This window comes from Muntiacus reevesi, chromosome 4 (genome assembly GCF_963930625.1).
Source record: "Muntiacus reevesi chromosome 4, mMunRee1.1, whole genome shotgun sequence".
Classification (NCBI taxonomy): Eukaryota; Metazoa; Chordata; class Mammalia; order Artiodactyla; family Cervidae; genus Muntiacus; species Muntiacus reevesi.
In genome coordinates, this window is record NC_089252.1 from 75,858,640 (window position 1) to 75,884,700 (window position 26,061).

At 43.7% G+C, this 26,061-nt stretch overlaps 2 protein-coding genes across 5 annotated transcripts in view; one reads left to right on the top strand and one right to left on the bottom strand.

The window, feature by feature from the left end:
• Nucleotides 1-28: 28 nt before the first annotated feature.
• LOC136167758 (zinc finger protein with KRAB and SCAN domains 7-like) lies at nucleotides 29-12,389 on the bottom strand. Of its 4 annotated transcripts, XM_065935273.1 has the most exons (3): nucleotides 12,335-12,389; nucleotides 5,339-5,465; nucleotides 29-3,386 (listed from the first exon to the last, which is right to left on the bottom strand). In XM_065935273.1, exons 2-3 carry the CDS (start codon nucleotides 5,370-5,372, stop codon nucleotides 1,933-1,935), a joined length of 1,488 nt encoding a protein of 495 aa, XP_065791345.1. In that variant the 5' UTR covers nucleotides 5,373-5,465; nucleotides 12,335-12,389; the 3' UTR covers nucleotides 29-1,932. The 4 variants fall into 4 exon arrangements, with proteins under 4 accessions (XP_065791345.1, XP_065791346.1, XP_065791344.1 ...); XM_065935274.1 differs by lacking the exons at nucleotides 5,339-5,465; nucleotides 12,335-12,389 and adding an exon at nucleotides 12,173-12,266 and having other exon boundaries at nucleotides 29-3,383; XM_065935272.1 differs by lacking the exon at nucleotides 12,335-12,389 and having other exon boundaries at nucleotides 29-3,383; nucleotides 5,339-5,829.
• A 2,277-nt stretch (nucleotides 12,390-14,666) lies between these two features.
• LOC136166620 (zinc finger protein 660) overlaps nucleotides 14,667-26,061 on the top strand; it is a 55,405-nt gene continuing 44,010 nt past the window's right edge. The window contains exons 1-5 of the mRNA XM_065933161.1: nucleotides 14,667-14,994; nucleotides 16,670-17,212; nucleotides 23,548-23,716; nucleotides 25,178-25,269; nucleotides 25,579-25,702. Coding sequence (XP_065789233.1) covers nucleotides 16,790-17,212; nucleotides 23,548-23,716; nucleotides 25,178-25,269; nucleotides 25,579-25,702 — 808 coding nt within the window. The 5' untranslated portion in view covers nucleotides 14,667-14,994; nucleotides 16,670-16,789. The remainder of the gene's footprint in view (nucleotides 14,995-16,669; nucleotides 17,213-23,547; nucleotides 23,717-25,177; nucleotides 25,270-25,578; nucleotides 25,703-26,061) is intronic.

Below are 26,061 nucleotides of genomic sequence, written 5' to 3' on the forward strand. Positions count from 1 at the left end.
GGAGAAAACAGATTTTATTCCAGGAACACAAGACAATATTAATTATTTGGAAACCCACAAACAAAATCGATACAAAAAGAGTAAAGGATAAGACCTATGAAATTTTACCAACAGATTTTTAAAGTTCTTGATAGAACTTAGCATCCATTCCTAATAACTTAAGTATGAAAACTTCCTACAGTATGTGTACTCTACATGTCAAGTTCTGTTTCAAGTAACACTTATAAATGAATTTTATCCTCAAGGCCCTATGAGGTAGCTCCATTTGACACATGGAAGACAAAAGGAAGAGCATTCATGATGGAGTTTATGTTCTTAGTAGAAGGGACTTCCCTGGTGGTCCAGTGGCTTGCCCAAGATTACAGACCTAAGGAAAGTGATGGAGGCAGGCTTTCAACCTAGGTTTCCAGGCAAAAAATCTGTGCTCTTTACCACTATAACATATTGCTGCGCCTAAAAATAGGAATAGAACAAAACTTCCTTAACACAGTATTTATCAGAAACAATGAGGGTGAACCACATATACAACTGTGACATACTGAAAAACTTTTCTGAAAATTAGGAACAAGATATGGAATATGCCTTTTATTCACTGTTCAACTTTTTTTTTTTTTAAATATTCACACTGATGTTCAACATAAGTGGCATACAGATTAGAAATTCAGAGAACACCAATCGTTACTGTTTTATTGTATACCTAGAAAAGCTAGGAAATGAAACTAGGAAAAAAAATTCTTCAAACCAAAATTAATTAAACGAGGTAACTGGATCCAGGTAAAAATTTTTTTTAATCAGTTCAATGGCCAATAGAAATTGAGATGTAGCTTTCAAATGTAGCTCCTTTTCCTCCAACCAAGAGCCTGAGTGCTTTCCTAGGAAGTGAGGACATTCATTTCTATTGAGAACCTGCTGGTGCTGCTGGTGATCAGCTCACAGTTATGAGCAGTGCTGGATCTGGCCCCCCAGCGACTCAGTGTGGTAGGGTATGAGCAGAACCAGAAGATAATAAATTAAAACATTCAACAGACAAGAGTTTCTACTTAAGATATGACCAGCCACATTCAAATTAGAGTTGAGGGCTGGACCCGTGTGTTCATATGCGGTCTCCCCTGGAACCTGGGAGTTTCCAAAATAAAACACTTAAAAAAATATATAGTTCTGGATCTTAAAGGTTCAGGGGACACAGACTGGCAAACAGGAAGAAAAGCTTTTCTTCATAGAGAACACAAGTGTTGAGGGTCTAGATTAAAGCAAGCTTTAAAAGGGCCACACTCAAGAGGTAGGAAGAATGAATCAGTCTTAGAGGATGGCTTTATATAAATGGTAAAATGGAGGAGGTGGAATAGAATAAGGAAATATCTCTATCCTTGAGAATGTGATCGTGGCATGCATAACTGAGTTAGATGTTAATTATTTTAAGAAGTGAAAGGGAATTCCCTGGCGGTCCAGTGGTTCAAGCAGTCCAGGACTTCATGCCTTCATTTCTGAGGGCACAGGTTCTATCGCTGGTTGGGGAACCAAGATCCCGCAAGCTGCCTGATGTGGCCAAAAAAAGAAAAAGGAAACCTATAAGCACATGAGACATGTAGTCCTTATTTCCCCAAGAGGAGAAGGAAGAGGATTGCACTGTAACTCTAACTCTCCCACCTTTGTGACCAGCAGCAAGCACTTGGAGATGGTTCATATTTTTTTTTCTAATTTTTTTCTTTATGGTAGCCACACTGTGTGGCATGTGGAATCTTCATTCCCAAACCAAGAATCAAAACTCATGCTCCCCATCAAAACTCATGCTCCAGAGCATTAACCACTGGACAAGCAGGGAAGTCCTGGGATGGTACACACGGAACAGGTGGTTCCAAGTAGAGATCAGGATGAACATACTTATATAGAAACCTTAACCTAAAGTTTCTTGCTGTCTTAGAGAATCATGTCTTAAGAAACAGACCGAGCCAGACCTGAGTGCTTCTCTCCAGTGTGAGTTCGCTGGTGGTGATTGAAAGTAGAACGCTGACTGAAGGCTTTCCCACACTCGATACATTCATAGGGTTTCTCTCCAGTATGAACTCTTTGGTGCACGGTGAGTTGTGAGCTATCACGAAAGGCTTTCTCACAAACTTGGCATTTATAGGGCTTCTCCCCAGTATGGGTTCTCTGGTGTACCATAAGGCTAGAATTATGAGTGAAGACCTTTCCACATTCATTACATTCATAAGGTTTCTCACCAGTGTGAATTCGCTGATGAATAATGAGGTACGAGTTTTGATTGAAGGATTTTCCACAATCATTGCATTTATAGGGCTTTTCACCAGTGTGAAGTCGCTGATGTCGAGTGAGACATTTACTCAGACTGAATGCCTTACCACACACATTACATTCAAACGGTTTTTCTCCAGTATGAATTCGCTCATGGTCGGCAAGTTGAGAGATCTGATTGAAGGCTTTCACACATTTGCTACACTTGTATGGTTTTTTCCCAGTGTGGAGACTCTGATGTCGAGTAAGACATTTACTCCGACTGAAGGCCTTGCCACATTCATTACACTCATAAGGCTTCTCCCCAGTGTGGATTCTCTGATGGTCAATAAGATTTCTGCTAGAACAGAAAGCTTTCCCACACTCATCACACTTGTAAGGTTTCTTACCAGTGTGAAGTACCTGATGGCGGATAAGGCTTTTACTCCGACTAAAGAGTGCTCCACACTCCTTGCATCCATATGGTTTCTCCCCAGTATGAGTTCTCTGGTGGTCAAAGAGTTTGGAACTTTCATTGAAAGCTTTTCCGCATTCACTGCATTTATATGGTTTCTCCCCAGTATGAAGTCTCTGGTGTTGAATGAGATGGGAACTGTGACGATAGGTCTTTCCACAATCACTGCATTCATAAGGTTTTTCCCCTGTATGGATTCTGAGGTGGACAATGAGCTGAGAGGTCTGCCTAAAGGCCTTGCCACACTCAGAACACTCATATGGTTTCTCTCCAGTGTGGATTCTTTGATGCCCAATGAGGTGTGAACTCCAATTAAAAACTTTGCCACATTCATCACATTGATATAATTTCTGTCCCTTCAGAACTCCCTGATGTTCTGAGAGACTGGAGGACAGATCTAGATGTCCCCCAAGTTCCTTATACTCATCACATCGATCCTTTGTAGATTTCTTTTTATCCTCCTGTGTTATCTCTAAGAAATCACTTTCCAGTCTGGTTCCTTCTTCATCTGAGGGTTGAACTTTTAGTTTCTCTAAAGCTTCTTCACAGGCAGTCCCAGCTTCTGGTCCTCCAAGAATAAGTCCACAAAGTATGCCTGAGGTCCTGTCAGCTGACTTCAACTCTTCAGAAATGTCCTGCTTCTGAGACAACTGTGAACTTGCCATCCTGTTTTCACCTGCTACCAAAAGACAAAAGAAAATAACTGTCACTCACTTCTTGTCCTATTGAGGAAATGAACTGTCAAGAGTCTATGTAGCTTAAAAAAAAAATTCACATTGAGGGTAAGGAATAAGGAGACATATTGAGAACAGGCGGGAAAAAGCAGAGTATCAGGACAGAGGGATGTGGAGCCAGCACAGCCAGGTGAGCAGGCCAACTGAAAGGCAAGAGACCAGACTGTAAAGCACAGTGTGATCTCCCAGAAGTCACTTAAGATGTGGTGTCTCCTTAGTAAAATGATGAACTCTCGGGTCCACTCCAACCATGACACTGTATGGCTCCACAGTTCACAGCAAAGATGTCAAGGAGAGTGATGGCAAATACTTTAAATATGAGAAATATGTAGGCAAACATGAGAGATGAAGGGAAATGTGTATTACGAGGGCATGATCAAGAAAAAGTGCACAAAAAGGAGTGATGCTGGTATGAAAGAATAGTAACGATATTTGGAGAAGCCATGGGTTCAAAAAGGCTGGGAAAAAGTACTGAAGGAGAGAGTAGAGCTCTAAAATTCGTGACATCCTAGTCTCTGGAGCACTGGACTAGGAGGTGCCAGTAGGCACTCCTATGAAAATTAACAAAGGCAATAATTTGAAATACAAATCAAAGTACATGTTTTGTAGCTTGATAACCTGGAATCATAATGAGACTGAACAGCTGAGTATTTGCTTTTGAATTCTGGAATTTAATAAAGAAGCTGAGAAAGGCAGAATAGAATATCCATGGTCATAGGTAAACACAAAAATATTGGTTCCTTTCAATCACATCTTAACCAGTCCACAAGCTATCATACCATCTCAGCATATTGAAAATGAAAGGCATCTGGTCGTTTAATTCTAAGCCCACCCTCTCCGGAGTAGGCTACTGTCCTAGACCAGTTAACCCCAGAACCTCCTCTGACAACAGTCCCTTTCAGGAAGCAGCCCTGCTCGAGTCTTTCTGAAGGGGAAGCTGAGAAAACCATGTTTTGTGCAAAGCAACCCAGATCATCCCAGGGTGGATGAGGACCAGGACTAGGTGACTGGACCAGGGCCAAGCACCAGACCCAAGTGCAGCTTATAGAGTAGTCATCAGCTCTGGGTGACCTGGAACAAAGTTCTGCCCAAAGAAATATGATATTTAATGGCTGAACCACCAATGAAGTCCCTTTATACATAAATTCTGAACTGAAAGTAGGACAAAATGAAGGAAATTACAAGTAGTAGCTCAAGCTGAAATGATGCATGGAGAGAAGAAATCCATCAGGAACCAGAGCAAACAGAACATATGAGGAAATAGGAAGTCTAATTAAGAGTGAGCTTGGAGGGACACAAAAGATTCAGAGTAAAGAGAATGGCCATCAGTGGGAACAGAAAAACAGAGACACAGGACACAGCTGTCTTACAACACTGCCATAAAAATCCTTTCACTTCTGTTGTTGGGTTGGAAAGATCTCTTGGAGCAGGGAAAGGCTACCCACTCCAGTATTCTGGCCTAGAGAATTCCATGGACTATATAGTCCATGGGGTCACAAAGAGTTGGACACGACTGAGTGACTCTCACTGTCACTTTTCTGCTGCTGAGGCTCCCAGGTCCCCACAAAGCTTTGTTTCCCAAAGCCTGGTCTAGGCGCTGAGTCTGTGCAGGGTTTCCAATCCTTCAGTCTTATTCTAAGTAACTCAGCTCATGACTTAGAGTAACTGAATGGCTCTCTATTCCTTCCAACTACAAACTCTTAACTAAACCAGCTCACTTCAATTAATAAGGAAGTACAGAGAATGTTAATAACTATCAAAGTGAGTGATGATGTAGAGAGATTCATTATACTATTCTTTCCATTCTCTTTATATTTTCATAATTAAAAGAATAAGAACATAGTAAAGAAAATGTAAAGAAGGCAGACTCTAAGTTACTAGGGAGCAGAGTCATTACCCAATGGGGCCAGGCTGCAGCAGTTTTCCAGCATGATGTTCCAGTACAGGGCTCTCTGGCTGAGTGCTGTACCTTTCCACTTCTTCAGAGTATAGTTCACAGACAGAAACTCCAACTCTGCAGCCTCCTGTAATGACAAGCTTCTACTGCTCAGGAACATTCGCAGCCCGAGGGGCAGAGTCAACAAGCATACCAAGACAGGGTTGAGACCCTGGTGGTCAAAGGGGTGAGGGGACAGAAAGAAGCTGGGAGGACACATTAATAAAAGGACAAGTTCAAGGTAAGAGAACAGTCCATGAACTCAGTGGATGGGACCAAGTCCAGGGGAGGCAGTCAGGAAGAGAAGTCACAGGTGCAGACTCTGAATGGGCCAGAGCCCTGGAGATGAGGTCGTGCTATTCCTGGGCCACAGACTTGGAACCCAGGAAGCTCACCTGGGGCCTGACCATCTGGAAAATTCACTGGAAATTCAAGGATTTCAGCACAATGAAGAAAAAAAAAAACCTTAAAAAAGAAAATTAAGTTGAAGAACTCACACTTCACAATTTCAAAACTTAATTGACCAAACAGCACTGATCAGGACTGTGAGATACACACCTAGACCAGTGAAATAGGTAAGAGTCCAGAAGTAAACATCTACAGTTAACTTTTTTTTTTCTGGCTGCACTGCGTAGCATGTGGGATCTTAGTTCCCCAACAGGGATTGAACCTGTGTCCTCTGCATTGGAAGGACAGAGTCTTAACCACTAGACCACTAGGGAAGTCTCCTAAGGTCAATTTACTTTTTAAATATATTTTAAATTTATGTATGTATTTTATTTGGCTGCACTGGGTCTTAGTTGCAGCATGTAGGATCCAGTTCCCTGACTAGGGATCAAACCCGGGCCCCCTGGATGGGGGGCATGGAGCCCCAGACACTGGACCACCAGCAAAATCCCCGTCAACTTATTTTTTATGGAAGTCCCAAGACCACTCAAAGGGAAAGAAGACACTTTTCAACAAATGGTGCTAGGACAACTGGATATACACATACAAAAAATGAGGTTACACCTCTACCTGAGTCCATATATGAAAATTATATGGACAGTAGGCTTTGGCACGTGTTGCAAATTGGCCCCACTGCTTTGTGTACCAAATCATACATGATAGCTAGCTTCCCCTGAGAGTATGGAACCCTCCAACTCCTATTTGTAAATTTGTAAAAAATCACTATCCTCATCCATGATTAAAACAGAGACCATCATCTACATTTGCTACAAACACCTAGTCCATGTCTCCTGGACTCAGTGTGCGCTGGTAGGACTGACAAGACATGACTGCCAACTGAAATGGGAAGAAGGTTCACACCAGAATGCTTGTCACCACCCAGATAAAAGAAACTGCAGCGCTGTTACAAGGTCACAGACAGTCAAGTGAAGAACTACTTTAGGATCGCACATGATGAGTAAGTTGAAGTTTGGGCAGAGAAATGAAGCTTTGCTGTGAAAGAAAAAGGCAGGGCCTTTGCCAGATAAATTTGCAGAACGGACTGGGGAAGAGAAAGATGCTCAGGTGAAGAGAAATCCAGGAGTAAGACTCAAGAGGATGAGCTGGAGACCAGAGAGAAGTATTTTGAAGAAACGTACCCAGGAGGAAATATAAAGCACTGACATATCTAAGTGAAATAAATGCCAAACGTAAGCCTCCAAGCTGACCTGTTGTGTAGCAGTTGCCACATAAATGTCCAAAGAGGTCAGTGAGGTATTTATAAAGAAATGATGCGAAGAACCAGCAGAAAAATGATAGCAACTGACCATGAATACAGCAAAATACAGTCCTTTGAGCCCAGCCTCTGCAATCATGAACATGGATAATGACCGCTAATGACCGTTTCTGCCATGAGAGGACAAAGCAAGAAGGCCATCTATGAACCAGGAAGCAGGTTCTCACCAGACACCTAATCTGCCAGCACCTTGACAGTGGACTTTCCAGTCTCTAGAACTATGAGAAATAAAATTCTGTTGTTCATAAGGCATCCAGTCTATGGCATTCTGTTACAGCAGCCCAACCAGATTAAGACTTTGAGAAAGAGCTTTCTTTAAATTTCTATTTATCAAAGTCCCAGACTTAAGCCTGGCCTGGCTAACACATCTCTTTTTATGAACCAATCACTGTGACGAGGTGATAAAATGCTCTGATGGGTCACACCTGAGTCACTATCTGCCACTGGAATATCTTGGAAGAGGAATTGAATGCATCAAAACCTCAGGAACACATGGACTGAGAGTGGGAACAGTAGTTCTCCCCAAGTTGAGATGATATAATCAACAGAAAGGGGCCTGTGTGCCAGACAGACAGAAAGAAAACAGACATTGCTACCAAACCAACTTGGGTCCACTTGCTCTGATGCAGTAAAGCCAATGTACTAACACTGGGTTGTGGTGAAGGAGAGAGCAGCATTAAAAAAAAAAAGCTAATGACCTCCTGGGCCTTTCAAAGTCTGAATGAAAGCCTCACAGCACAGTAAACAAAGATGGAGGCCAGTGAGCTGAAACTGCCCAATTAAATTCAGGTATCCTAATGCCTTTGGGTTCCTTCCAGGTCCCAACCAGCTTTTGAGGACAGAAGAAAACATCAACTTATTAAGATGACACCATAAATGTGAGCCCCCAGGCTGGGGAGCAACCTGAGATAGATCAGGCCTCTTCTCCCCAGCTTCATCCCTTCACTCAGCTTCATTCCCAAATGAAAAGGGCCTGGAAAAGAACCAGGGAAACCCCCGGGCAGTTTTCAGGAATATTTTCTTCTTTCTGTCATTTTGCTTTAATACAAAGTAATTCTGACTTCCTTTTAAAAGTCTCTTAAATAAGTAGTCTCTTATTCTTGTTTTTCCTGCTAGTGGGAGGGTGTGTGCTGTGTTTAGTCACTCAGTTGTGTCCAACTCTTTGCGATCCCATGGACTGTAGCCTGCCAGGTTCCTCTGTCCCTGGGCGTTCTCCAGGCAAGAACAGTGGAGTGGGTTGCCATTCCCTTCTCCAGGGGCTCTTCCCAACCCAAGGATCAAACTCAGGTCTCCTGCATTGTAGGCAGATTCTTTACCAACTGAGCCACCAGGGAAGCCCCCAGTGAGAGGGTACATAAGGTTTATTTTATACACTGATAATATGCAAACTAGTTTCTAAGACAATTAGAAACTAAAGCAAGACTGCTTCTGCTGTTGCTCCTGCTAAGTCACGTCAGTCGTGTCCAACTCCCATAGACGGCAGCCCAACAGGCTCCTCTGTCCCTGGGATTCTCCAGGGAAGAATACTGGAGTGGGTTGCCATTTCCTTCTCCAATGCGTGAAAATGAAAAATGAAAGTAAAGTCCCTCAGTCATGTCTGACTCTTAGCGACCCCATGGACTGCAGCCCACCAGGCTCCTCCGTCCATGGGATTCTCCAGGCAAGAGTGCTGGAGTAGGTTGCCGTTGCCTACTCCGAAGACTGCTTCTAGTACACATTTAAATGCTATAATTTTATTTATACGAATTTAGAAATGAACTCAATCTAGTGCCCAAAATTTGATTTCTCAACACCACTTCTACAAAAAACGAAACCAAGAATCCTTGCAGAAATGATTGATTCCAAGACTGGGGAGGTGAAAACAAGACGAGTATCTTGCGGTGCCTGAAAATCAGAGAAAGACACAAAAAAGGATGGGAACATGTAAGGGGAAACAGGAGCCAACCTGAAAGATGCCCAACAGCTAAAGCTAGAATAATTTATGCCACAAAATAAACAACAACACACCTCAATATACTCCCCAAATAAACACCCAACATTACACACTGATGTAACTGATATAATTAAGTAAATAAACAAGTTGGAGAGAAGGCACAATGCTTCCTCACAGAGGATTCCAGTTAATAAATGTAGAAGAAAAACAAAAAATGAAAAGATCCTAGGAGAACATCACAATAACAACTGCTATAGGCAAGATCCACCAAGAAATGCTAATTAGTAGGAAAAGCATATTTCTATGTAAAGTCTCTAAGTGTCTACCTCAAAATAATTGCTAATTACAAAGGAAAGACAGTAACTTTACAATCATCTAACCCTAATCCTTGGCAGAAATACTGGATCAAGAGTAATATCACCAGTAAGAAGACATGTGGACGTCAACCTCAATCTAAGCAGGAGAACATCTGACAAAACCAAATCAAGGGTCAGTCTAAAATTACAAATATAAAATACTTCAAAAGTATCAAGATTGTGAAAAACAAGTAGAACTGAGGCGCTGTCACAGACTGAAAGGGAGCTAGGAGACATGATAATTAAATGGAATGAGGGATTCTAGACTGGATTCTGAAACAGGAAAAGAACATTAGCTAGACAGTCAGGAGCTCTAGATAAATCAGTAGTTTAATTACTAGTACTGGACCACTGGAAATATCTCAAGTTTGATGACTGTCCTATGGTTATGCATGACATTGCCTTTAGGTATACCAGGTAAAGATACAAGGGAACTCTACAAAATTCTGACAGTCTCTGTGAGTCTATAACTATTCAAAATAAAAAGATTTTCAAACTGAAGTTTGAGTTGTTACTGTGTTTATTTCTATCTAGAAATAGTAATGTCTATATACTAAGGATTAACTTGGCAATAAGGGTCTTGAATAGTGGCTACCCAGGTGGTGGAGTGATTAAAGAATCCACCTACCAATGCAGTAGATGTGGATGATCCCTGGGTTGAGGAAGATCCCCTGGAGGAGGAAATGGCAACCTTACTCCAGTATTCTTGCCTGGAAAATTCCATGGACAGAGGAGCCTGGCAGGCCAGAGTAGGACATGACTGAGCATGTGGCCACACACACACACCACACAAACATTTACTGGGCACCTACTACCTTCTTAGACACCATGGTCTCTGCAGTGAATAAAGCAGACAAAATGCACTAACTTAAGTAGCTTATAAGAAGACAGACAATAAGATAAAGACAGTGGCAGGTGCTATGTAGCAAAATAAAACAAGGAAGGAGGCTAAGAGGCCTAAAATCAGGCAAGGAAAAGTATAAGCTCAAAAATTCCATCTAGGGAACTCCTTGGTGGTTCAGTGGTTAGGATTCGGCACTTTCACTCCAAAGGGCAGTTTCGATCCCTGGTTGGGGAACTAAGATCCTGCTAGCTGCACAGTTACCAAAAAAAAAAAAAAAAAAAAAAAAAAATTCAACCTAGAGCACATAATGACTCACTTGAGGGACCTTTTTCAGACTGTTTCTAATATTAAAACCACTGAAGACTATAAAGTAATGAGTTATATTTTATTACCTCTTCTGTATTTTTGCTCTGGAGCATGGCATCACAGAATGCTCACATACTAACATTCCTGGATACCAGGAATCACAGAACTGTGGCACAGTTACCATTTTTCAGTTTTTGTCAGTTTCCCTTCCTTGTAAGTACACAAACAGATTTATCTTCAAAACAGTCCCACAGTCTTTTTGGCTTACTCTTTGAACCAAAAGCTGTCTGCCTTTCTTCAGCATTACGAACCACATGTCAAAGCAGTCTCATTTGTCAGTTCCTGAATATGCACACAGATATTTATGTGTGTAACAAAGGGAAATTCCCTGAAATCCTTGAGCAAATTACTTACTTGCAAAATAAGAGACCTAACATTAAGGAGTTTTTAGTTTGGAACTGAGGCAGGCTGGGACTTGGGACCCTTTGTTGCGTGCTTGCACCTGAACAAACGTTTCCTCCAGCAAGGAAATACAAAGAAACTATAAGGGTCTAAAAATAACTGCACACATTTGCAGTTGGGGCATATTATGAACGATAAGCTGCAAAAAGACCAAAAACCCAGCTGTCACTTCTGAGGAGCTGGAAGCAAAAGCAAAGTGTTGCCCAAGCACCCTGCACAAAGCATCACCAAGAAAGTGGGTAGACCACCTAAAACCACCCCTCAAGCCAGATTCCAGGAAGCACTTCTACCCTAATTTTGTGTTAGGAACCCCCCTCACCCCTAGGAAACAAAGGAACCTGTTAACTTGTTTTCACTCCCTCCTGCTGCCGCATAAATTCCAGTAAAGCCTTGAATGAATTTCAACTTTTATTAAGGAGACCAAGAACTCCAGTTCATAACAAAAGTCCAAACAGTGTGAAAAAGAACAGTGTTCTTTTCCTTGCCACTACTCTTAGTAAGGAGAACATTTTCTTATTTCTTAGGTCTATGTAAGCCAGAAGACATTAGAGTGGTTTTACGATAGTGCTGTTACTTGTGTTCAAAAACTGCATTTTATACATACTACTCTCTTTATTTTGAAAACAGAGATAATCACCTTAATGAAGCTTTTGGTATTTTTCTGCACAAATGTCACTTGCTCAATTTACAGCTTCATGCAATATCTACTATAGGAAACTGCAAACAAAATGTTTAGTTATAGCTGCAAATATATGACTCAGTGGCGTCCTAATGCTGGCAACAATTTTAACCATTAAATGCATTCCAGAAATTGACATCATTTTCAGAAAGCAATAGTATGAATGTACTTAATATCACTGAATTATACACTTCAAAGGGTTAAAATGGCAACATTTACCATGATACATGAAAATTTATTACAACTGTTTTGCTATAACACCAAAAAAATTAAAGCAATAGTAGGTGCCTGTTTCCTAATTAAAAAATATATATATACTCGTATAAGAGTTTGAGAAATCATGCACAAATTTTAAAGAGTCAAAAGACTCATTAATTAACGGATTGTGATTACTCTTCCTTTTCTTACGGTCACCCGACTCGCCTAATTATCTGTGATGAATATGCTTTGTTTGCATAACTGGCAGAGGAGATAAAATTCAGAAACCATTACTTCAAATTCGCGCCCCGGAGCAGCGAAGGACCCGGGCTGGTTGATCTCCAAAGCCACATCCTTGCCAGGGCGCAGCCTTCAGGCCGATCCTCACCCGCCACTCCCCGGGGAACTCCGCACCCGCACAGTAGCCCCCACCGCCTCCACCGTCGCCCCGCTCACCAACTCCAGAGGCCGCAAAACTCTCAGTGCCCTGACTGCCCGACCCACCCCACTCCACACTTTCAGCCCGGTTCGCCGCTGCCCCGTATTGCGCATGCGCACCGCCGCTCCGGGCCTCTCTAGGAAGTTGGGAGGGCTAACTTCTCGGCTTCTCTCGGGCCCCAGTGCCCTGCTGGGAGGCCTCTTTAGCCTCATCCAGAGGCTTGTCCCCACGCCCCCCCACCTAACCCACTGGACGCCTGCCTTCTATTCCTCCCACAGTGAAACGCCTTCCCACCACAACTAGAGAAAGCCCTTGCGCATCAACGAAGACCCATAACGTCGCCCACTTTTGAGGACTGGGGATACTTAAATTCCTTACTGCTAGCAGGACAATAGCGGAGAGCCAAAAAGGAGCTGCGCCCTGATACTCCAAGGAGCTTGTACATTTCCTTCACACATGAGCCCTCTACGATGTCTCCATCCGTTACTGGAGGTTTGCCGCGGTTAAGCCTAGTCTTTCCTGAGACGATCTAGTAGATCACGCTGTGCTCCAGTAACACCAGTGTTCCATACATTGATGTATCTACAGAGTAAGCATGCAGAACTTCACTAGTGAGTGGATGTTTCCTAATTCCTCAAAAGAGCCTTTCTGGAGGGCCAGGCTGGCTCTCCTGGGAGGTGGGAGGAGTATTGTTTTCTCTATCTTTTCTATTAGTGTCTGGACCAAGGTTGTCCACAGGCTGCTCACCTGAAATGTGTTGAGCCTGTTCCCCTGTTGTCCTAATTCCCTGTCATTTCTGGCTTCCTTCTATTATCTGGAAACTGATGGAGTCTGGGAAGAGTGTAAATGAAAGTGAAGTTGCTCAGTCCTGTCTGACTCTTTGTGATCCCACATACTGTAGCCTATCAGGCTCCTCCCCCGCACACTGTAGTCTCCCAGGCTCCTCCGTCCATGGAATTTTCCAGGCAAGTATACTGGAGTGGTTTGCCATTTCCTTCTCCATGGGATCTTCCCAGGGAGTTGAAGTCGGGTCTCCCACACTGCAGGCAGACGCTTTACCATATGAGCCACAAGCGATAACAAGAAGAAAAGTCTGATACTTCTCTAAGCCCTTTGTTAGAGTGACAAAGGGCTTGTTTTTCAGTCATTGTTATTAAATTTACTGATAGGGATACACAATAAAGTTTGGAGAGTAAAGCTATAGTGAAAATGTCTCAGTGTGAAATCATGAGTTGTGTAATACCTTGTGTTTGCACTTTGCTTCTTGGTCTATGATCAGTTCAGTTCAGTTGCTCTGTCATGCCCAACTCTTTATGACTCCATGGACTGCAGCATGCTAGGATTCCATGTCCACCACCAACTCCCAGAGCTTGCTCAAACTCATGTCCATTGAGTCGGTGATGCCAGGCAACCATTTCCTACTCTGTCTTCTCCTCCCTCTCCTGCCTTCAAGCCTTCCCAACATCGGGGTCTTTTCCAATGAGCCAGTTCTTCGCATCAGGTGGCCAAAGTATTCAAGCTTCAGCTTCAGGACCAGTCCTTACAGTGAGTATTCAGGGCTGATATGATAAGTGCTACAATTCTTCTTTAGAAGAAACACCACCTCCAAAAGCTTTAATATGTCACTGTATGCCTGAGTCCAGAACACCAGGAGAACACCTGTCTTCCCAGAACCTACCCTGAGGCCGTTTTGTGACCATCAATGGCCCTCCTCAGAACAGGGCCTGATACTACTAGCAGGAAGAAATCTGAGAGTAATTAAAGAATGAGGAATGAATGAGGGTGAGAGAGAGGATCTTAGAAAAGAGGAGAAAAGGGGGTCTATGAACCTGAATTCAAAGTCTTCCGTGCCCTTTTCAGCCAGTAAAATATAACCCAGGTAGCAGGACATTTGCCGAGGCTCAGAATCCTGATCTGAAACTGACCTTTTCCTACAGAGCAGATATGAATATGTGATTGATGTCCAAATCTCTTTCCCTCCAAATTCCTCAGTATAAATGACAAAGTCCAGACTGAGTAGATTCTTTCCCTGCTTAAAAACCTTTCCGGAGCAGTCTGGATGAAGGACACATTTCTTAGAGGTTAGCCCAAGTTCTGTGCTGGACAAAGGGGCAAATCTGGTGTGCGTCAGGGTCGCCAGACTCAGAACACGTGAGCCTCCTAACGCCTCAGTTGAGACCCCGGCCCCACCCCCGCCCCCGTCGCGGTGGGTGGTTCACAGCGTTCACCAAGGTGCAACCAGCTCTCTGGCTGAGGGGGCGCGCGTGCCCACCTTCTCGATGGAGACTTCCGGGATCCTGCAGGGGGGACCGGAAGTGGCGCTTCTCTTGCTTCCGGCTCGGCCATTGTTTTCGCTTCTGCTGGCCACTGCGGTGTCTGGCGCTCGGGGGTCGCCGCCGCGGTGCCCCGGTGAGCGGGCCTGGGACGGGGAGGGAAGTGTTACCAGAGCCAGGGCCGCTGAGCTGGGGCTGCTCAGCCGGAACTGCGGCCGCCCACTTCCCAGGTTGGCGACGGCGGCCCGACCCTCTTTTCCCCCGTGGTCGGCAGCGCGGTCCCGATGACGCTCAGAAGGCGCCAGATGTAGAGCAGCCTCTTTGTCCCAGTGCCCCGACCAGCTGTGCCTGGCACAGAGCCCGGTACCTGCGGGCACAGTGATGAACAGGGCAGACGTGGCCAGGTGAGCGGCGCAGCATAAGCCTGGTTGAACGCGCATGTAGTTAGACGTTTTCCCAGCCTTGCGCCGGGAAACAACAGTACGAAGCATCAGAAGTGGGTCAGACCTAGTCGGAATTTTAAACGTGAAGTATGACTTTTATGAAGGAGATATAAAAGTCCCGATAAGAGGTTGAACGTTCGAAGCTGTAAGGGAAGTAGAAAAGTGGCCTTAACTTTCTTTGTGTGTGGGTTCTCAGAGCAGAGTCACAGATTTTTACGTCTGTCTTTTATTTTTAAAGAAGTCGAGGACTGGAGAGTTAGTTTACTCAGGTTACCAAGATGCATGGTGACTTTGGAGGTGTAGCACAGATGCCCTAATTAACACCACGGTGCTGATTTTCAGAATTTTATAATATGTAAACTGATAAAAGTCGCCCCACCCCCAACTTTAGTATCATTCATTCCTTTCCCGGATATGTGACTCAGTATCCCAAGTACACACACATGTACAAAGATGACAGGGAACCAGCTCTGCCCTTTGAATCCTCCCAGAAGTGGAGGAGGCAGCGGTGTAAGTCATAAACACAGTGTAAAAAGTGTTCTAGCAGAGGTGTGAATGAAAAAGGTACTGTGGCTTCAGTGAGGCAGTCGTCACACTTAACGCCTGGAGAGATCAGCAAAGCTTGCTAGGGGAGGTGGGATGAGTAGAAAAGGGTCTGATATTTCTGACTCCATTGTGTTCCTTTCCTTTTGTGGCCATCCAGCAGTTTGGGGGGGTGTGAGTGGTGAGTTATAGATAAAATAGTTAAAATACAGTGTGTTAGAAATACAGAAAGGGAAGCTCCCAGATCTCCTTCCTGGATGAGGCAATCCGGAAGGCATTTTCTGCCTTTAGGAGAAAATGTCATTTGATATGGATCATGCCAGAGGAATAGGTGTTTGTCAAAAGTTTCAGAAGACGAAAAATCCAAAGAGTGGCTTATAGCTGTGTTTCTAGAGCTTTAGTCCCTACCTTTCTTTATGGTTATCTCTATCACAGAAGAGAAGAATAGAAGTCTTTTGAGCAAGCATTTCCAACATAGGTTTATTTGTAAATCAAAAAAAATGTACTGTTCTACAATGCACATTGTAACACAGCTACTAAATAGTTAAATAACAGCTTACTATTTTTTAAATATACCTTTTGGGTTATCCTGCACATCCCACATTTGGAGATCATTGCAGTATTTCAGTTTGGGTACCTGGGGAAAGTGGTAGGGTGGGTGGCCGGAACAGAGGCCTGAGACTAGGTTGTGAATACTGGGCATAGAATTTTAGGTTTTACCCTGTAGTTCAGTTCAGTTCAGTCACTCAGTCGTGTCCAACTCTTTGCAACCCCATGAACCGCCAGGCCTCCCTGTCCATCACCAACTCCTGGAGTCCACCCAATCCCATGTCCATTGAGTCGGTGATGCCATCCAACCATCTCATCCTCTGTAGTCCCCTTCTCCTCCTGCCCTCAATCTTTCCTGTAGTTAGGTGATGGAAACCACTGAAACTTTTAAAAAAGGAAGTCACTTGGAGAGATGCTTAGAGAGTCTGCCTTGGTTATGCTCTTTTTTCCCCCCATGAAGGTTTGCATTTTAACTAGAGTGTCTGTCACCAGCCTAAGGCTGAACGCTCTGAGGAATCTGATTTCTTTCTTGATGTTTCTGTAGGTGACATGCCCATCACCCTATATCCTCAAATCTGACAATAGCTTCTGAGACCTGAATTACAGACCATCATTTTAATTGGACATAAACTGCAACTGCAACAAGCTTCTCTTTGGTGTCACAATGGCTACCCAAGGCAGGGGAACTTCAGGCCTCTTCCCCAGGGGTGCTGTTCTCCCGAGACAGGAGGGCTGCCTGACCGTGAAACAGGAGCCAGGGAGCCAGACCTGGGGGCATGGCTGCAGTCTCCAAAAGAATCACCTTCCCGTCTGTGAAATTTTCCGGCTCCACTTTAGGCAGTTATGTTATCACGAGATGTCTGGGCCACAGGAGGCACTGAGCCGGCTCCGGGAGCTATGCCGCTGGTGGTTGATGCCAGAGGTGCACACCAAGGAGCAGATCCTGGAGCTGCTGGTGCTGGAGCAATTCCTGAGCATCCTGCCTGGGGAACTCCGGACCTGGGTGCAGATGCATCACCCTGAGAGTGGTGAGGAGGCTGTGGCTGTGGTGGAGGACTTCCAGAGACACGTCAGTGGACCAGGAGAGGTGAGCAACTCAATCTAGGTTGGCATCTGGAACTGTTCTGTACTGCTTGGGGTAGCCTAGGAATAGGCATTCTCCATTCCATAGTCTCTAAACTGGTTTCCCATTAGGATTCCTGAGCCAGTGCCCCCCGCCCTTTTTTTTATAAAGAGTTTGTCATACAATGTATGACAAAAACCACTACAATGTTGTAAAGTAGTTAGCCTCCAACTAATAAAAATTAAAAAAAAGAGAGAAGGAAAACAGATAAATCACAAATGACCTCACGATGAAAGGAAGAGGAGAGAAACTATACAGTCATACAAATGAAGATGTACCATAAACTACACTGGAAACACTCTGCTTAACTCTCTCAACACAAATTTCAAAGTCTAAAGAAAAGGAGTGGCTTTCTAGCTAAATTTAAATTACTAAAATGCAAGAAGATGTAAAAAAAAAACTCAAAAAGGCCTTAACAAATGAGAAAATGACTAAAGATCAACCTTAAAACAGGCGTGGGCACCTGACACTTTCACAAGTGAAAGTGATATTTAATTGATTTGTAAATCTTTAACTACTATTTAAACTATATTCAACAGTAGAAAAGATGGAAATCTGATTAATTTCAATTTTATGGGACTAGAAAAGAGGTAGTATGATCTCACATATGTAAACATAAATATAGAGATAATATAATTTTTAAGTATGATTTTTGCAAACAGGAACCCCCCCAAACCTTCAGAATAAAAATATAGGAGAATATTGTAATATGGATTAATTAATAATTAATGTTAAAAACAGCATATTTGGTTTGTGCTGATAATAAACTCTAGGAATGAAATTTGGAAAAAAAGAGTTTTGTGCTCCCAGCCTAAAAATGCAGGGCCCAGCCAAGTTCTGTGAATTGCTTTGCGAAATACTGTTGTAAACCTAGCTTAAGCCTGGAGTGCCACCGTGCTCCTGACACACAGGATCTGCACACTGGTTAGAATAGGGAAACATGTCAGGGAGAAGTAGCCCTGAAGATGTGCTGTTAACATGATCCCTCATTTGAGAAGTTTCTCATTACTTCCTTGGACTTCTCAGAGTTAATGGGCTCTTTTCCTGCCTTTCAGGTTCCTTATGAGATGTGACAGGTCTGGGCTTCAGCATCATTTTTTTTTTCCTTTGTAGCTTTCCAAACCCAACTGCCATCTTTCTGCTTCTTTAATTCTAATTTTGATTTTTCCCTATTTCCTAGAATTCTTTCAAGTTTTAAGTCAAGGTAATGCAAATGAAAGGAAAACTTGGAGAAGTCACCGGTGTCATAACAGTGTGAGCACTGACTCCTAGGATCATAGAGCTAACTAGCTCAGTGACCATGTGTATCAGTCAGAATTCAGCCAGAGAAACAAAACCAGTAGGAAATTATATATTGGGTTGGCCAAAAAGGTTTGTTTGGGTTTTACCATAAGATGTTATGGACAAACCCAGATGAACTTTTTAGTCAACCCAGTGCATGTGTCTGTTGCTAGAAAGTGACTTATGTCACTATGGGACCTTGTGAGTCTAGTCAGGAATTTGCAAGGCAGGTTGTCGGAAAGTTAGGCTAGAACTGTCACTCACAGGCTGAAGCAGCTGTCCACAGAAAGAATTCCTTCTTCATGGAACCTTCATTTCTGATTTTAAGACCTTACTACTGTTTAAATCAAGCCCATCCAGACTATCTAAGATAACCTCCTTTACTTAAGCTGATTATGAGTTTCCATCACTTGTATAAAGTATCATCACAGTGACACCTAGATTAGAGCTAAATAGACATCAAAAGACAATCACACTGTGGATAATCAGTTCTTCCTGATGAGTCTTCAGTTGCTTCTCTTGTAATTGAGCAGGATGGATTAGGGTCCCCTCTACATTTCCTCCTTTGTGCTTTATCAGGGAAAACCAGTATGTGAAATTTCCCAGGTACCCAGTACAGCATTCTATTCAGTGCTTTTTCAAAGATGGTTATATGTCTGGGCCTAGAAAATCAATTCTAGTTGATTTGAGTCCTAGGGTTAGACCTTTTTGCAAAAGTCTAAATGCTTTGACAGTATCACATTCATTGTTCAATCATTATTTCCTTGGGTATACAAGTAAGTGAAAATCACTTGGTTGTCATCTCTTTGCATCCCCATGGACTGTAGCCCACCAGACTTCTCTGTCCTTGGAATTATCCAGGCAAGAGTACTGAAGTGGGTTCCCGTTCTCTTCTCCAGGGGATCTTCCCGACCCAGGGATCGAACTCAGGTCTCCTGCATTGCAGGTGGATTCTTTACCATCTGAGCCACCAGGGAAGCCCATAAACAAGTAAACACAAGAATAAGTTAATTATCAGCAGAGTCTAGAGGGCAACTTGGCCCAACCATAGTCAAGGACAAGTGGTTGTGGAAATGTTCAGAGTGCCATTTAGTGAAGAATGTAGAAAGAAGATTTCCCTATCTTCTGCCTTTTGCTTAAGCGTAAGAGAATGTCCCCTCCATTAAAACTGTCACTTGGGACTTCCCTGGTCATCTAGAGGTTTAGATGCCATGCTTCCAATGCAGGGGGCCCAGGTTCAGGTTCCCTGAACAGGGAAATAGATCCCACATGCTGTAACTAAGAATTTACATGTCACGACTAAAAGATGCCTCATGCAGCCAGATAAATAATAATTTTTTAATTTAAAAAAATACTGTCTTTTATCCAGGGAACCTCAGAAAAAAGATGACTGAGTCACAAACCCAAGAGAATGACTAACAGTTGACAGGGCCACTGAACACTCATGGGGCTCTAACCTAGAAGTGAGATCTTTGGACTCCATTTCTTACTCTGCCACTGTTATCAGTTTAAGTTTTTCGACATGAAAACATGAGAACAGGGCTATCTCACTTAGCCTGAACTCAGAATGTGTTTTTTTGACTAAATGGAAAAAAAAACCACAGAGGCTTTTTCATGAAAGTTTGCCAGGAGGAGATGACAGGATGTCATTTTGATTAACAGGGGTGAGTGAGCATGTGCATGTGTGTACACAGGTCAGAGAGGGTTGTAGGGACATCCCTGCTGGATTGCAGAATCACGCAGTTTACAAAATGCTTTATATCTGTTTTAATTTGTGTTCCTAGCAAGCTTCCAAATAGTAGCACAAATAGTGATCATCTCCATTTGACAAGCGATGCATGTACAGGGAGGTTAATTGGCTTATCTAAGATGACAGAGCTAGTGTGTGTAAGATGACAGAGATAGTGTGTGTGTTTGTGTTAATTGCTCAGTTGTGTCTGACTCTTTAAACATTCCCTTTGTCCATGTATTTGGGACTAGGATTTTCCAGTTCCTATATTCTAAGCCACTGCCTTTCCCCTAATGTGTTGCTGTGGAATGCTATCGGGGTGAAAATTGGAATGGGGTTTTCATGGCCTTCGAGAAAAGGACCCCTATGAGTCCTAGGGAATGAATAGGAACTTTATCAGGATTTAATTATCAGTGAGTTACAAGGTTGTGTTATCACAGTGCAGTTAAGTTCTGTTTTCTGCCAGTACCCACAGCTGCTGTGTTTAAGAGTGCTAAGTCCCATTGATAAGAACCATCCAGTGGAGAGATGGGGAACCACAGGCCCCAAGGAGCCTCTTGGACCTACCATTTCATTGGAGAGATACACACTGAAGGAGAGAGCCCCCTCACTTCTCAGCAGATGTAACCCAAGAGGGCAAATGCAGTGTACTTTGTTGAAGAAGTTATTCTCAGCTTATGCTGTACTATGCACCTGCCAGAATGAGTGAGCTTATAAATATGATTTAAGATAACCAACAAGGACCTACTATATAGCACAAGGCGCTCTACTCAGTATTCTATAATAACCTAAATGAGAAAAGAATTTGAGAGTGAATGTGTGTAATATGTATAACTGAATTACATCGCTGTACATCTGAAACTAACATGGCATTGCAAATCAACTATATTTCAGGTTTTTAAAATGTGATTTATTTAGATATTTTAGGTTTTCTGCTCCAAATGCTGGTAAAAGTAGTAACCATGAGATTATGAGGAACTGGTTTGATGACAACAAGCAAGGATTAGAAATAAAAGGTCTGTACTGAGATAGTCTCAAGGTCTCTAAAGACTGGTGTTAACTGATCCTATTTGACTTTTTTTTTTTCCTGTTTGACTTCTTACATAAATTTTTGGAGAGAGGTAGTACATACTGAAAACCAAGTTGTTGTTTTTTTTATTTATTTTGGCTGCACTGGATTTTGTTGCTGCTTGCAGGCTTTCTCTAGTTGCGGTGAGCAGAGGCCACTCTCTACTTGCAGTGCACGGGCTTTTCATTGCGGTGACTTGTTTTGTTGCAGAGCATGAGCTCTAGGCATGCAAGCTCGATAGTTGTGGCACACGGGCTTACTTCAAGGCATGTGGAATCTTCTCAGAGCAGGGATCAAACCCGTGTCCCCTGCATTGCAAGGCAGATTCTTGACCATCACAGAAGTTCCTAAAAACCAAGTTTACAGGTCAGTCAGTCAGTTCAATCGCTCAGTTGTGTCTGACTCTTTGCAACCCCATGGACTGCAGCACACCAGGCTTCCCTGTCCATCACCAACTCCCAGAGCTTGCTCAAACTCATGTCCATTGAGTCAGTGATGCCATCCAACCACCTCATCTCATCCTCTGTTGTCCCCTTCTCCTCCCGCCTTCCTTCTTTCCCAGCATCAGGGTTTTTTCTAGTGAGTCAGTTCTTTGAATCAGGTGGCCAAAGTTTTGGAGTTTCAGCTTCAACATCAGTCCTTCCAGTGAATATTGAGGACTGATTTCCTTTAGGATGGACTGGTTGGATCTCCTTACAGTCCAAGGGACTCTCAAGAGTCTTCTCTATCACCACAGTTCAAAAGCATGAATTCTTTGGCGCTTAGCTTTCTTTATAGTTCAGCTCTCACATCCATACTTGACTACTGGAAAAACCAAAGCTTTGACTAGACAGACCTTTGTTGTCAGAGTAATGCTTCTGCTTTTTATTTATTTTTATTTTATTTTATTTTGCCTCTGCTTTTTAATATGCTGCCTAGGTTGATCATAACTTTCCTTCCAAGGTGCAAGTGTCTTTTAATTTCATGGTTGCAGTCACCATCTGCAGTGATTTTGGAGCCCCAAAAAATAAAGTCAGCCACTGTTTCCACTGTTTCCCCATCTATTTGCCATGAAGTGATGGGACCGGATATCATGATTGTAGTTTCCTGAATGTTGAGTTTTCCCTAGACAGCGTATTAAAAAGCAGAGACATTACTTTGCCAGCTAAGGTCCGTCTAGTCAAAGCTATTGTTTTTCCAGTAGTCATGTATGGATGTGAGAGTTGCACTATAAAGAAAGCTGAGTGCTGAAGAATTGATGCTTTTGAATTGTGGTGTTGAAGAAGACTCTTGAGAGTCCCATGGATAGCATGGAGATCCAATCAGTCCATCCTAAAGGAAATCAGTCCTGAATATTCACTGGAAGGACTGATGCTGAAGCTGAAATTCCCAATACTTTGGCCACCTTATGCGAAAAACTGACTCACTAGAAAAGACCCTGATGCTGGGAAAGATTGAAGGTGGGAGGAGAAGGGGACGATGGCAAAATATCGAGAGGAAGGCATTCAGCATAATGTCACCATTGGGCTAAGCATTGTTCTAGGAATGCCTGATCAAGACAGAGTTCTCTCCCCCAGAAAACTTATATTTCACTGGCAGAGAAATAGACAATAAAGTAATAAATAAGGCAATTAAAAATTAATATGTAACATAGAAAATATTACCAGGTTATTTGAGAGAGAGAATGACTGTCCTTGCTTTATCAGCATGGTCTGGCATGGTCTCTCTGAAGACGAGATACTTTTGCTAAGAGAAGTTGGAAAAGCTAAGATTTGTCAGCTGCTGTATTGGGATACTGCTCCAGGTGTCAGCCTTGGTAGCATAATTCGTGCACATACAGGTACACACACCTATCAGTTCTTACTTCCTTGGTACTTCTGATTGATCTGTTCTGTAGGTTAAGGCCCTTGGGAGCATACAGGATTACTGTCCTGACTCCTTTTTCTAGGTGGTTCTTCATGAGCACATGTGTGTCTGAAGCACTGGCCCAGAGTGGAAATAGTTCTATAATCTGATCCTGAAGCTCCTGCCAAGAGGGGCAATAGAAGGATGGCAAGTAGGACTGCAAGCTGTAGATCCTGCTTGGACAGTATTCTCCCACTTGGCTAACCTGGTAGGGCTAGAAGGACCCTCTGGCTCTTCTTTTCCTGGCTTCCTCTCCTGAGAGTGCTTTCTAGAGGTCTTAGATTCTGTACCTTCATGAATGCTGTTTTGGACCTAATTTTATTTCCTTGTCTCTAGGTTTCAGCTCCAGGGCTGGAACAGGAGATGCATTCTGAAGAGAAGACAGCCTTGGGTGCAACACAGGAATCTCCTACCTCACCCCACAGTGAAGGTTCAGCCCCTGGAGCCCACCTGGAGCCTCCTCGTGATCCTGGGGCACACCACCACCTCTCCAGTGGGCACTCTGGTACTCACCTCCCTGGCTCTGGCCTTCAGTCATTCTTCCTTTCTCTCCTTTGGAATCTTCCTTTCCTTCATCTCCCATCTCCCACCCCATTGGCCCCTTATCACCCTGCCCTGTGTCTTTCTTCCCTGGTGACTTCATTTGTTTTGCTTATTCTCCAATTATTTATGTATTTAGTGCATTTTTATCAAGCACCTCTAATGCAATGACACTGTTGAGGACCAGAGAGATGTACTACACCATCGATATTTATAAAGAGCTTGTTGTCTAGTTGCCAGAGGGTCAGTCCTAAGTGCAAGAAGGGGCAGCCTCATAAGATACATCTGAGGGATATCAGTTCCTAGGCATTTGAGGCTGTCACAGACGAGCCATGTGGGCATTGTAAACAGTAAGCAAAATCATTGTGGGTTGGAGTGGCTGGAGGATGTGTCGTGGCAGAGGGATTGAACAGTGAAAAACGGGGAAGGGATTAGAAGAGGGGAGAGAGGTGGTCAGTGCCAGAGTAGAGTGTAAAGCAAAGGCTTCCTAAGTTGGGAGTTCCTTGGACCGCACTGAGGTATGGTCAGGAGGGACTTATCTGGGATCCTGGGTTCTGCTTGTGTAGGGCCTTTGGGTGGAGCCTGGGAAGATTTGTGGGGTAGGTGAAGTGTTAGAAAACAATATTCCAGAGGATTATGTGGCACATGAGCACTGTGAATGAGGAGCCCAGTGGCTGGGAGTCTTAGGAGGAGGCTAGTGTCACAGAACAGAAGTAATTGCCTGAGCAGGTTTGGGTGGAATGAAAAGTGATAGATGTGACACACATTTGACGGAAAAATCCATGAGACAATGGAAAGGAGGGGGGATTAGTGGGTTTTAGATGATGTTTGGAATCCCTGAGGAAACTTGGGAAGTCAGGAAAGGAAGATGGAAACATGCATTTTAAACAGTGAACTTAAGGTCTTGTGGGACACCCAAATGAAATGTCCAGATAGGCAGCTGGAGGCTTGTGGTAGGGGTCTCAGAGAACAGAGAACTTCAGAGCAGCATTAGAAAATGGGAACCATAAGATCTCTGACAGAGGGAAGAGGGGCACTCTGAGGCCTAAGTGCCTGCAGCATCCTTGAGGAATGGTCAAATGAAGAAAGAGGCCCCACAGTGTAAGGAGCAGAGAGGTAGGGGGAGGACAAGCAGGCTGCTGCTGGGGAAGCCATGGAGGAGAGAAGGTGGTCAGAAGTGTAGCTTCCTACCTAGCATGGCAGAGAGAGGGCTGGAAGGAGCTGGCAGCTCTGTCTGACCAGGGACCTTCTGCATCTCCAGGGAAAGTTCACAGCTTACATGGATAACACCTTTATGGAGTAGGTGTGAGGGTCAGTGTATGTGGAGCTGCCTGGGTTCTCTTGAATCCATTTACTGGGATACAGACCTCCTCACTGGAGACAAGAGCAGAGCTGGTCCCACTCAGAGATTTCTTTCCTCCCTCAGCTCAGGGTGCTTCCCTGGTGCCCGCCTTTCCCCAGGTGGGGAACTTAGGAGACCAAGCAGTGGCAACTGTGCTTCGGATGGTCAGGCCCCAGGTGAGCTTCCTGAGTTCCAAGTCTGTGACCCAGGAGTAGCAAGGCCTCATCTCCGGGGCTGTGGCCCATTCTGAGCCTGCTCCTGTGGCTTCCCCACCTAACTGCTTCCCCTGGAGCTTGTCCTGTCCACTGAGTTCATGGACTGTATCTTACCTTGAACTTGTCCTTTTATTAATGTGTCCTCCTAGCTTCCCTCTGTCTCCCCACCCCTTTGACCACCAGATACCCAGTCCTGTGCTCTTGGTAACCCTGATGACTTGGCCCTTTAGGCTGGGAATGTCCCTGAGCAGTAAAAGCTTGTCATTCCAGGAGGCTGCAGAGTTGGAGTTCCTGTCTGTGAACTATACTCAGAAGTGGAAAGGTGCAGCACTCAACCAGAGAGCCCTGTACCAGAACATCATGCTGGAAAACTGCCACAGCTTGGGCCCACTGGGTAATGACTCTGCTCCCCAGTAATTTAGAGTCGGCCCTCTTTGCTATGTTCTTATTCTTTTAAATCACAAAAATATAAAGAGACAAAGTGGGGAGAATAATAAAATGAATTTCTCCACATCAACACCCACTATAATTATTATTAACATTCTCTTTACTTCCTTATTAATTAAGCTGGGCTGGTTTTATTAGAATTTATAGTTGGATGAAATAGAGAGCCACTCAATCACTGTCAGTCATGAGCTAAGTTACTTACAATAAGGCTGAAGGGATGGAAACCCTGAGCAGACCGACCAACTAGACCAGACTTTGGGAAAGCCTTGTGGGAGCCTAGGAGCCTCGCAGCAGAAGTGAAAAGGT